Source organism: Juglans microcarpa x Juglans regia, chromosome 1D, assembly GCF_004785595.1.
Source record: "Juglans microcarpa x Juglans regia isolate MS1-56 chromosome 1D, Jm3101_v1.0, whole genome shotgun sequence".
Lineage (NCBI taxonomy): Eukaryota > Viridiplantae > Streptophyta > Magnoliopsida > Fagales > Juglandaceae > Juglans > Juglans microcarpa x Juglans regia.
Window position 1 is genome coordinate 21,654,483 of NC_054594.1, and position 12,022 is coordinate 21,666,504.

General features: G+C 33.4%; 1 protein-coding gene across 1 annotated transcript; it reads left to right on the forward strand.

Moving 5' to 3' along the window:
- The first annotated feature begins 4,297 nt into the window (after positions 1 to 4,297).
- LOC121239702 (chaperone protein dnaJ 20, chloroplastic-like) lies at positions 4,298 to 6,229 on the forward strand. The gene is made up of 2 exons (XM_041137001.1): positions 4,298 to 4,869; positions 5,885 to 6,229. The coding sequence occupies exons 1-2, from the start codon at positions 4,372 to 4,374 to the stop codon at positions 6,032 to 6,034; spliced, it is 648 nt and encodes a 215-aa protein (XP_040992935.1). The 5' UTR covers positions 4,298 to 4,371; the 3' UTR covers positions 6,035 to 6,229.
- Positions 6,230 to 12,022: the final 5,793 nt, after the last annotated feature.

Below are 12,022 nucleotides of genomic sequence, written 5' to 3' on the forward strand. Positions count from 1 at the left end.
GAAAATTAATACTTTCATAAAATAAAATTACATATTAACAAAAAAAACTCAATGTTTTTAGATATTAAGTAATCAAATATTAATATTAAGATTATATCCCAACAACAACAAAATTCATATAAAGCTAAACACTTATTAAATTTAAAAATAAAATTTATTCGTGTTATACGAGTTGACCTGCAACTGACCTGTTTATTAATCGTGTCTTATTGGGTTAATTGTATTCGTATTGGATTCATAGATTGTATCATGTATTGACACCCCTACTTCTTAGTCGTTTTGTCTATTCTTATCAATATTTTTACAGATGTCTTAGGGGCTTATGAATTGAGAGCAAAAAAAGCTAAGAATTTAGAACACATGAGAATATGTGCAAAAGAGATAATTAAAGCTTGGTTTAAGACTGAAACATCTAGTTGCAAATGAAAATAGAATTGCTTGATACTAGAGGGAGAAAGCGGGATGAGACGGATAGGTAGGACATGAAGATCTATGAATACATTCAACCGCTACATGAATTTCATATTACAAATAGTTTGAATTCAAAGTTATTTTTCGCATTTGCGTCCTTAAAAATCAAATTACTTCTTGAATTCTTAATAGATTTATGTTATATATAGTCACTTTTATATATTTCTTGTGTATTTTATTAATGTGATTGTCAAAAATAGTTATTTTATAATAAAAAAAAGTGACACAGCCTATCACATTACTAGAACGTGCAAGGAGTATGCAAAAGTGACTGCATAATTTTTAATAAACCCATGGAGTTGCCACATCAACACTAATGAGGGTTCCACATAAGTAATTTGATTAATTAAAATTACTTTTACAACTAAAATTGATTAATTTGATTAATTAAAATTGTTATAAAAAACAATAAATAAAATTATATTTTTAAGTTTATCAATAACTTAAATTATATATGTTATTATATGTAAATATTAATTATAAGCATATAATTTACCAAAACTTTAATTTTTAAATAAAAGTAGTCTCATTTTGACTCCAATTCCGACAAAGTCAGACTCTTATAAAGAAAGTAACTTGTACGGAAACGCATAAGGAAAAATAAAATAAAGAAAATTAGTGATGATTATTTTAATTAAATATATAAGTATTTGTTAAGATATTTAAATTAGAATAATGGAAAATTAATCTTAGAAAAAGTCTATAGGCGACCGGGCAGGGAACCGTGGGGTCACCACATCCCACATGGAAAAATTATACGACGTCGTTTGCTTGTAACAGTCCAAAATGAGTTGTTTCTCCATTTCCCACCATTTTTAGAGCTATCTTTCATCTTTCTTCATTCGTCTTCCTCAAGCATAAATCCCCCATTTAGCCCCACCTTCTCACTCGAAATCAACACACGAAACTGACAACACAGTCCCTTTGAAGTCGAAAGCTCTGCATCTCCCTTCGATCCTCAACCTTCCCTTTCAATTTTCAAAGAAAAAGCCCCAAAGTAAAATTCAGTACCTGGCGTGCTAACTTTCGATACGCTACCTTGATTTCCTTGCCAGTGACAGACTTTGGAATCCCAAGAGTGGCATAGTAGTCCTTGGAAGCATTAACTACCTATCTAAAGCGTCCCGCAGAGACCCTTGTATTGAATTTCGTACATGATGAAGAAGAAAAAAGAGAGATGAAGTTATTGTGGATCCGGAATTGGGTCCCACTAAAAAAAGGAGAAGAAGAAGAAGAATATGGTGAGAAGAGAGACGGTTGGAGAAGTGAGAGAGACGTGATGGCCATTGAAGTGTGAGTGTGTTGTGAGAAGGTGAGAAAGTATGTGATAAAAGTCCTAAGGGCTGGAGAAAAAGAATAAGCGGTATTTTTTTTTTCTCCGGTTGACGTGGCAGCCGATTCCCTCAAGATTTTGCAGCTCAGTTGTCTGTAGCAGAGCTATTAATCTAATAGTACTGCCTTCGGAAAGTCGACTTCTCTTCTTTTCTTTTATGTACAAGGAAAAAAGCAGCCGTTTTCACAAATATTATTATCTCATATAATAATTATAAATTTTTTAAATTTACATATAAAATAAAATAAATAATTCAACCTTTCTAAATTTTAAAATAAAAATAATATTAAAAAAATATATTCTAATAATATTTTATTTAATTTTTAACTTTTATCTCAACTCATCTTATTTCATCTATAAAAACAAACGAGGCATGAATGAATGACGAGCTCTAGAATGAGAAATGGTATATATAAAAATTTTAAATACATAAATTTCGCACAATTTGTTTTTATAAATAAATAGATTTTATTATAAAAAAGTATAAAAGATTCATGAGACGCAAATTTCTAAAAAAAAGAAAATTGTATAAACTTATAAATCTTAGAAAAAAGACAGATCGGATATATTTTATGAGATTTTGAAAAAAAAAAGAAAAAATTGAATAAAAATATTATAAAGTTAATATAACTTTTTAATATATCTTTTATTTTAAGATTTGAAAAAATCAATTTTTGGGTGTGTGTTTTGTTTAGAAGTTTGAGAAAGTTATAATAATTAAATAATAATTAGATGAAAAAGTTAAAAATTTGAAGTTAAAAAGTATTTGTATTTTTTGTGTGTGGATATTGAGATAATATGAGATAAGATAAGAGACTCTTGTTATCCAAACCAAACCTAAATGTAAAAATTTTGTGCAAGATTTTTATAAAAAAGTGGGCCCATTGAGAAAAAAAAAGTTTTTCATATTTTTTCACAGTGAGACCCGCATTTTTATAAATGTGTGAGACTTGTAAATTTATGACTTGTATATATCATTGTTCTAAGAACAATAATTGGATGAGATTAAATTTTAGAGTTCTTCTACTTAGCAGCCCTATACCACACACATGTGAATGTGGGTTTGTCATTTATATTTTATATTTTTTTTCTCTCAATAGGTGTATGGTGTTGGGCTATTGAGTATAGTTTTTCTAAACTTTGTTAGTATTGAATGAGCAGAACTGTGGTATATACTATTGAGAAATGAAACAAGAAAGCTTTATACACCAAACACACATTCACTTAATTAATATGTGATTTGTCATCTTTATCCTTTTATATTTAAAATATTAATATAGAAGGACAGATATAACAAATCAAATATTAATTAGGTGGAGGTATGTGGTGTAACGCTTCCACGTGGAATTTCTTTATATTATATATTCCATTTAGGTCGATAAGGCGGATTTAAATTGAATGGGTGGAATTGATTTTAGTGTATTTTTTTTTTAAAATTGTTCATCGAATCGCTTAATCAGTCAGTTCAGATCAATTTTATCTTATCTAAATTGATTTCAAAATTGTATTTGATAAATGGAATTTTATATTTCGTATAAGAAAATATGATAGATATGTTATCCTTTTTATTTATTTATTATTGTATTCGATAAGAATGGCAAAAAAACTGAAGAGATAAAACACTGTGTTATTTATTTTCTTTGTACAAAAAATGAAGAGATGAATGAGTTTTTCTTTTTTTTAATATTAAATTTGTGGTTGTGCATAAAATACTATTATTGTGATATATTAATAACTTCAAGGTGTTTATATTCTTTGTATATGAGAATATTTGAGGCAACATAATATAGACATTTGAGGTAAAAATATATAAATTACATACTTATTGAAACAATTTAAATTCATATAATATTCTTATTGAAACTAGTTAATGAGTTCATATTTTAAACTCTTTTTAAACATGATATTAAATATTTGAATTACATTATATATGATTTTTAATATTATTTTATTAATAATAAAACGCTCAATTCAAAATTATCATGGATAACCCGATTCAATTTATTGAATTACCCGATTCATTAACTCAATCATTCATCGATTCCGAACTTGATTATTATAATTATTTTACCACTCTATTTAAAATGAAGAGTAACTATATAGAATTAAAATTAATTTTTAATAAAGTGTCACAATTATATTGATTGACTTAAAATAAGTTATACAATAATTATAAAATAGTTATATGTGTATGATTATCCGTTGTGAAAATGTAATATTCTAATTTATTTAATTTTCCCTCCTTTATCTATATATTCACTTCTTTGACACAAAACGGGACAACAGTCCTATTCCTATTCCAATTCTAGTTGAATCTATTCTCTCTCCCTTTGTCCTCTGCCCCACCCATGACACCAACTTGCCCGCAACTCTCCAACACAAAAATAAACCCCACCTTGAAAATTCAATGAAAACAAAAATATATCTTTGAAAAAAAAAAAACCAAACACAAAAAATTAATAATAAATAACTAAATAAATAAATCAGCAGTCCCCTGCACGGCCTCACAAGGAAAGAGAAGACAACATCCCAAAACATCCACGCACACAAACAGAGCGCGCGAAGCAATGCGTTGCTACGGCTTGACACCGATTCAAGGAAGCGAGTCTCGCTTCTTCCACCTCCCCACCACACGACCCATTAACATACCCAATTCGAATTCCTGGTTTTCCTTTTCCCACTCTAGTTTCTTCCCCTCCAAACTCGTATCCGCCACCTGTATGCCTGCTGTGTCGCTCAGAACCATAGCCAGGGCCGCCGTCAATGATGGGCTGATGACCGAGGAGGCCGCCGCCGCCTCCGGTTTGAGCTTCTACGAGCTCTTGGGCATACCCGAGTCCGGATCCTTGGTCGACATCAAGCAGGCGTACAAGCAGCTAGCCCGGAAGTACCACCCGGACGTCTCCCCGCCCGGCCAGGCCGAGGAGTACACCAAGCGGTTTATCCGGGTCCAAGAGGCTTATGAGATCTTGTCGGATCCCGGAAGGCGAGCTCTCTATGACAGAGACTTGGCCAAAGGTCTCCACCTCGTGTTCTCGGCTCGAAGAAAATACGAGAGCAACGAGGTTTGCGTCTCTTCTCTGTCTCTGTCTCTGTCTCTGTCTCTCTATGGGATTATTTTAATTTTTCTTTAGATGGTTGGGTTTGGGGTTCAGTTCATTGAATTCACTTCTTTCAACTATTTATATTGCCATCTTTGTTCATTTGTGTTTCTTTTAAAATTTTGTACGGATTTATAATGGGCGTTGGAGTTTTAGGAACTTTCGGATAATGTTGATTTCAGTATGCATATAATTTACTCATCATCGTTTATAAATTCCTCAGCTGTGTCTTAAAGAATTTGTCTTGTTCCCTGTATCTCTTTGTTGCACCATTAAGTTGGGCAAATCAGGGTTTCAAATATTAAAAAAGGAAAAAAAACCATGGATGGCTCTGCATCCTTCACTCTGATATCTTTGTTATTGGTATGCCTGATCAGAAGAAATGTAGGACTTCTGACTCTTGTTGGTTAATCCCAAAAATATTGTTTTTTTTTACAAGATAATCACCAAACTTTGTTGGACTAAACATTAAAAAAATATTATTCAGTTCACATCTGTTGGGATTTTGTTCTCAAGATTACTTCTGATATTCTTTAATTAAGCTGTTAATTCTTAGGTTTGTCGTCTTCAATATTTCTATTTCCTTTGAATCTACCAAACAAGCATTTATTTTTCGATTATGGAAAGATACTTCCTGCATCAATCTCAAGAAAAGTTTGGTTTAGTTCAGTGCAGTTCACTGGATATTTTGAAGCATGGTGCTTATGGTAACTCATAGATTATATACTTAGTTGTTTAAAAATGGGTGTGTTCTTAGTTTCCATTAAATTTGCGAGCTTTCAGTTCTTTTTACCGTTCTGTTTTCTTAGTTGGTACCGGAAAGGAAAAGGGGTTCCATCTTCTCTGTATTCTGTAGGCTCTTGTCATTTTCTCTCTTGCTCTACTAAGAACTTGTGTTTGGAAAAATTAGTTCTTGGGCTTTCCGACTCTTGTTTTCACTTTATTACCAATATTCGAATCAATCTTCCTTGATGATCAGGGAATGGAAGAGAGAGGCGAGTGGAAGAACCGTTGGCAAGCTCAGCTATCGGGGCTAAAGAGGAGAAGCATGAACAAGGATGCTGGTGGAAATTTGTCCTGGGGAGCTCGAATGCGCGGGCGAAGGGATGAGTTAGCGAATCAATTATAAGTAGTTTTTTCTTGTAACTTCAATGTAAATATAGCTTCCTACCTTATAGAACATGGTTAATGTTGAAGGGGATAGAACTTAGCATTGGGAAAAGATTTCCAATAGAACTTTAAAATAGAAAATTTTAAAAGTTTTCTCCTTGACCATGTGAACCAAATACATTGTACATGATAAGACTTCTCATACTTGGCATAACCAACTGTCTTTGTGTATGGTGCATTGGTGCTTAATTTTCTCCCTTTTCCTTTAAAACCTCCCTTTGTTGTGTATTTCCTGGGTTGAATTCTTCTCTTACACTGTTTAATTAACCACATTTACAGTGATTTTGACAACTATTTACATGGGATATTCCATTCATTACAGAATCATTCCCCAGTATTATTATATTCCTCTACCTTTTCTAATCTTACCCGACACATCAGCTGCAAGGTTGCCTATAATTCAATAGCCTGGCTCAAGTTGCAGTGTTAAATAATAGAAGCAGTTATAAGATATGCATATGTACTTGGAAACTTTTTCTTTTTGTTCAAAAAATACATGTCCTGAAGTAGGTTAACAGGATCCATCATCAGCTCCATCCACGTTGGAGGCGGCTCAATACTTCCAATTTGATTTATACATGGCCAAAGTTTGATGACTAGCAAGCCTTTGATGAATGAATCTCCCCTTAATGCTGCAAAATTGCTTGCGCTCCATTTTTACCGGGGAAGAAAGGACAAAACAGTTGGGTCTGTGATAAAAGAAATGCTTTAACCATAAAGAGATCTCATAAAAGTAAACTTACAAACTGACGTGGTTTGATATAATACGTTAGATTGTAAAGTAGATATAACCTATCGTATGAACCATACTAATTTGTGAGTTTACTTTTATGAGATCTTTTTGTGACTGTAGCACTACTCCTGTAATAAATAACGTCTTATTTGTCATGCCAATTTAGCAATCAGGGGCTAACAACTGATCCCTCAATTTGGTTTGAGGATTATCAAATTGAGGGGTTTTTGCTAGGTGTTGTTCCCACTTGACTATACCTGGGTTGGTAATTTTTTAATCGATATGCCACTCCCGAGATTAGTCAGGATGCTTTTCCCAGACACTCAGTGTCAATAAAAAAAGATTATTCGATATGCAATTGACAAAAACACAATATGAAATCATGCAATACTGATAATGTTTAATCAGATTAGGATCAATTCAATAGGAATTTGAATTGATTTAAGTCTCGTTTAGTTACACAGATGAGATGAGATAAAAGTTGAAAATTGAATAAAATATTGTTGGAATATAATTTTTTTAATATAATTTTTTTTTTAGATTTGAAAAAGTTTAATTGTTTTTTATATTTTGTGTAAAAATTTACAAAAGTTATAATGATTATATGAGATAATATAAGATGAGATAGTTTGAATTGTGTAACCAAACCAGACCTAATTAGTAGTCTGAGTCATTTTTACATCAATCTGAGTAACATTCAGTTTACCCAATTGATTTTTTGTTTTATACATCATTTCCATAACACAACATTGGTTGATTCTCACCACGATCATGGTAGATATAGACTTTAAAATATATTCATGGAGATATATTTATGATTGCTTTAACTTAGATATCAAATGAAACACAAAAATATATCGACATTTACTCAAGTTCCATGAAACTCAAGCCTTGTTTGTTTTCGCATATGAATTGAGATAAAAGTCGAAAGTTGAATAAAATATTGTTATATATATTTTTTTAATATTATTTTTGTTTTGAGATTTGAAAAAATTAAATCGTTTTTTTTTTGTGAAAATTTGAGAAAGTTATAATGATTAGATAAGATGAAATGAGAATAGTTGTGAAAACAAACGAGACCTCAATGTTGAAATGGCGTACGTGATGTGTGACGCCCCGACTCCCACGTACAAAAAACACGGGAATCGTGACGTCGAGATGATGACAACACGGGTCACGCATCCCAATGATAGTGCCAAGTGTGTGTAACATGCAAAAGTGCACAATAAAAATTACAGCGGATAATATAAATAAGTCATCTAAGTACCAGAAGTTTAAATACAAATATTCAAAATAAATTACCTTTAAAAAAGTTATACAGTCATCCCAAAATATAATACAAGGCAAATATATAAATAATTGATAAAAACGGATCTCGACAAACAGGAGCAATCCCAGATCACTCCGCCAACGGAGCCAAGCTAAGGCTCGTCATTCTTATCTGCATCAAAAGCCGCGATACCATAAAATGGTACCACATATAAGTAATAATCCAAAAAACTCTCGGGATAAAACGCATTAATGCAATCAATAAATAGATCTCAAAACCTCATTTTCCCCTAAAATGATTATTTTCCAACACACGCCAAAATTTCATTTTGGACCAAAAACATAGTCTGTCATTTTTCCAGAAAATGATTCACACAAAACAAACCATTTATTGGACACTGTAGGCTGAAATAGCAGGCGGGACAATACCACCATCCTTGCTTACCACCATCCCTACCACATGCACCGTAGGCGGGAATCACAGGCGGGACACAACCATCATCCCTGCTTACCACCATTCCTACCACGTACACCGTAGGCGGGACTCTACCACCATCCCTGCTTACCACCATCCCTACAGTTCCTTTCCACACAATGAATACTTATCACACACAATAAATACTTATCAGAGCACTATAGGCGGGAATCACAGGCGAGACTATAACACCATCCCTACCGCGTGCATCGTAGGCGAGAATCACAAGAGGGACACAACCATCATCCCTGCTTACCACCATCCCTACCGCGTGCACCGTATGCGGGAATCGCAGGCGGGACTCTACCACCATCCCTGCTTACCACCATCCCTACAGTTTCTTTTCCTTTTTCTCAAACCAGCCAATCCAATCGTTTCAAACACACTCAGAATCATTTCACATGAAAATCTAATTTTCCAACAAACACATGAAAACCCAGTTTCATTTACAAACATGATCATGTGTACAATATGTCATGTACATGAACAACACACTACCAACAACCAACAACCAACAATGCAAACCAAACACACAACAACTCCGTCCACAATCTATTCGACCCCCGAACTCCTCGGACTCAGTCTGGCATAGCCAACCAGTTCACAGATAAAATGAGTTAGTGCAAAAATACATTTAAATCATGAAAGTTCTTTGAAAAAATACTTACAGTGCTATATAATAATTTTCGAAGGATCACGGCGCTGCAAAAAGTGGCAACACAGCTGCAGAACAGTGCAAAATGCACTGTGGCCGTGGGTATCAAATACCCATTTTTGAACGGGGACAAACCAAGACCCGAAATTGATAGGATAGAGCTTAGAGACGTCGGTGAAGCCAATGGTGGTGGTGGTTTGCCGTGGGTGGCGGCGCAAAGGGTGATTTTAGGCCTAAAATATCGAAATCGGAGATGGAGATAAATAGGCTTCACTGGTGACTGATCGGAGTTGGGGTTGGGTCCATTGGGTTGCTAGGAGGTTGAGGATGAAGTGGTGAAGAAATGGTGGCCGGAGGTGGTGCGACGGTGGCGCTGGAATGAAGAGAAGGCCACGGCTTTGGGTGGTTCGTGGAGGCTACCGGCGGCGTGAGGGAAGCTGAGGTTGGAAGGGTGTGATCGCCGGCCAGTGGGGAAGCGAACGGGAGGGGTGGTGTCGCGCACGGCGGCGCGACGACGGTGGGCTGGGAGAGACGATGTGAACGCACGGGGAAGGGAGAGGGAAAGGTGTCGTGCGGGGAAGGAAAACAGTGGAAGAAAGAAAGAAAAATGAAAGAAAAAAAGAAAAAGAAAAGTGGGGAAAAGAAATGATGTCCAATCCTCACCTCTTGGGTCACAAAAAATGATCCAACGAAAATGATTTCAAAACAGCAAGTTAAATAAAATAATTTAAACGTAATGATAAAATGAAAATAAAATAATTAAATCCAACAATCAATTAATTTAAAAAAGAACAATTTAAATGCATAACAATAACAAATATTAAGGAAACATCTCAAATTAATTTTTTCACAATTTAAAGATCATAAAATAAACAATCTAAAAATATCCGATAAATTTAAAACAAGAGAATAAATTTTTGAATTAATAAAAATAATCATTCAATAAAAATACACTAAAATACGGGATGTTACATGATGTCTAAGAAAAATAGGCCTCGTCCTTTTTAAGAAGAAAAATGCGACTTAATCCTCCTAATGTCACCACTCAAAGTTACTACTCGGGTATTTTCATTTTTTTAATTTTTAATTTTTTACTTTGTAATTAAGAAAGTAACTATTAGCAGATTTGTATTTTTTTTAATTTTTTCTTAATGATTAAAGATGTTAAAAAAATATGGAAAAGAAAATAGAACAACAAATAGAACAAAAAATTTGAACTAGCAGTATGCCTAGCGGTAAATGTTGGGCAGCCCGCCAACATTAAATTAACAGTTTTGAGTTTGATCTCAATGTGTTCGGGTCAAAACAGGTTAACTCGTTAAGACCCGATTTATAAACGGGTCAATAAAAAGTCAACTTGTGTAATACGAAATCAACCCGTTTTGACTCGTTTAGAATTTATTTCACAATTAAAATTTTATTATTGTTAAGTTGTAATATTAGTATTTCTCAGTTGTTTATGTTTTTATTGTTTTTGTTGTTGGAATTGTAATTTTAAACCTATGCTCATTGAAATTATCCAAGTACCCCTATAATGCAGCTGAAATATCTACCAATTCACTCAACCAATTAGTTAGTCGTCAAGCATGCAATTAATTTAATAATTAAGGAATAACGTAAAGTAAATAAATTGTATAATACCAAAATTGGTATCGAAGGGAAACTCTTTAAAAAACTCTTCAAAAGTAAAACTTTACGGGCTAACCAAACTCAGAAAAATTAATTTTATTATTTGAAAATCAATTACAAGTAAAACTCAATTACAAAACCTTTGTCAATTAACACTCTTACTTGACCAGACAAATGACTCATTTGTCTTCTACCGCAGTAGCAGCCAGAACCTTTGACGATCTTCAAACACTGGCTTTTCTCCTGGAACTCTAGTGGCTGAAACTCGACCAATCAATTCTCCAACATGGAGCACGATCACACTCTTTGAGAGAAACAATATGAAAATTCTCTAAGGAATTTTTTCACCAAAATATGCATTGTAAAATGCTCTAGAAAATATCCAGATCTGAATCTCTACATATCCTAACTAGTAGGCTCCCTTAAATAAACAATCTGAAAGTAGTTTTAGTTTCAGTAGGACTCTCTGACGGTCGCGAAGTTGTCTCCTGACTGAATGTTGACATTCCGTGATAACTCTTCACTGTAGTAATAGATTTCAGATGAACCTCTTATCTGGATAAGTGTAGATTTTTTGGGACTCGATTTTTTCACTTATGACTTATCTAAACAACATCTAATACCTCCTAGATAAACTTAATATTGTTATAGATAAAGACAATAAATAATTTATATTCATTCAAAATTAACAACTTAATGATAGGATAAATTTTATCATTTTAGTAACCTAATCCTATCCAAACTTATTAACTTAGTCATCTCGTCTTGCCCAAACTTTTACATATACAATATCCCACTTTGGCGGATTGGTGACAAAGCCAACTTAAAAAATGTCTTGCATCTACAATCTCCTCATTTGGTAGATTGGTGACAAAATCAACTTGATAAATATAGTGTGTACCTGATAGAAAAACAACTAGTAAACTAAGATCTCGTGAAGAAAATCTTAATATAGTAATGAGAAAATGACATAAAACACTTTGAAATTAGTCTCAACAAAATCAAAGGTTAGACGTAATCTAAACCTACTAAAATAGTGTTTTAGTCATCATCAATAACCATGTTCAGTATTTAGTTCTACCCCTCAATATTTTATTGTTCCCCTCAATTTCTCCCCCTTTTTGTTAGCACTATACTTACTTCACTTACTCATTCAACTCCCCCTCAGCTCGTTCAATTCCCTCTC

Coding starts and splice junctions, on each gene's coding strand:
- LOC121239702 (XM_041137001.1), top strand. CDS start 4,372: ATGCGTTGCTACGGCTTGACACCGATTCAAGGAAGCGAGTCTCGCTTC. Junction 4,870..5,884: donor GAAAATACGAGAGCAACGAG/GTTTGCGTCTCT, acceptor CTTGATGATCAG/GGAATGGAAGAGAGAGGCGA.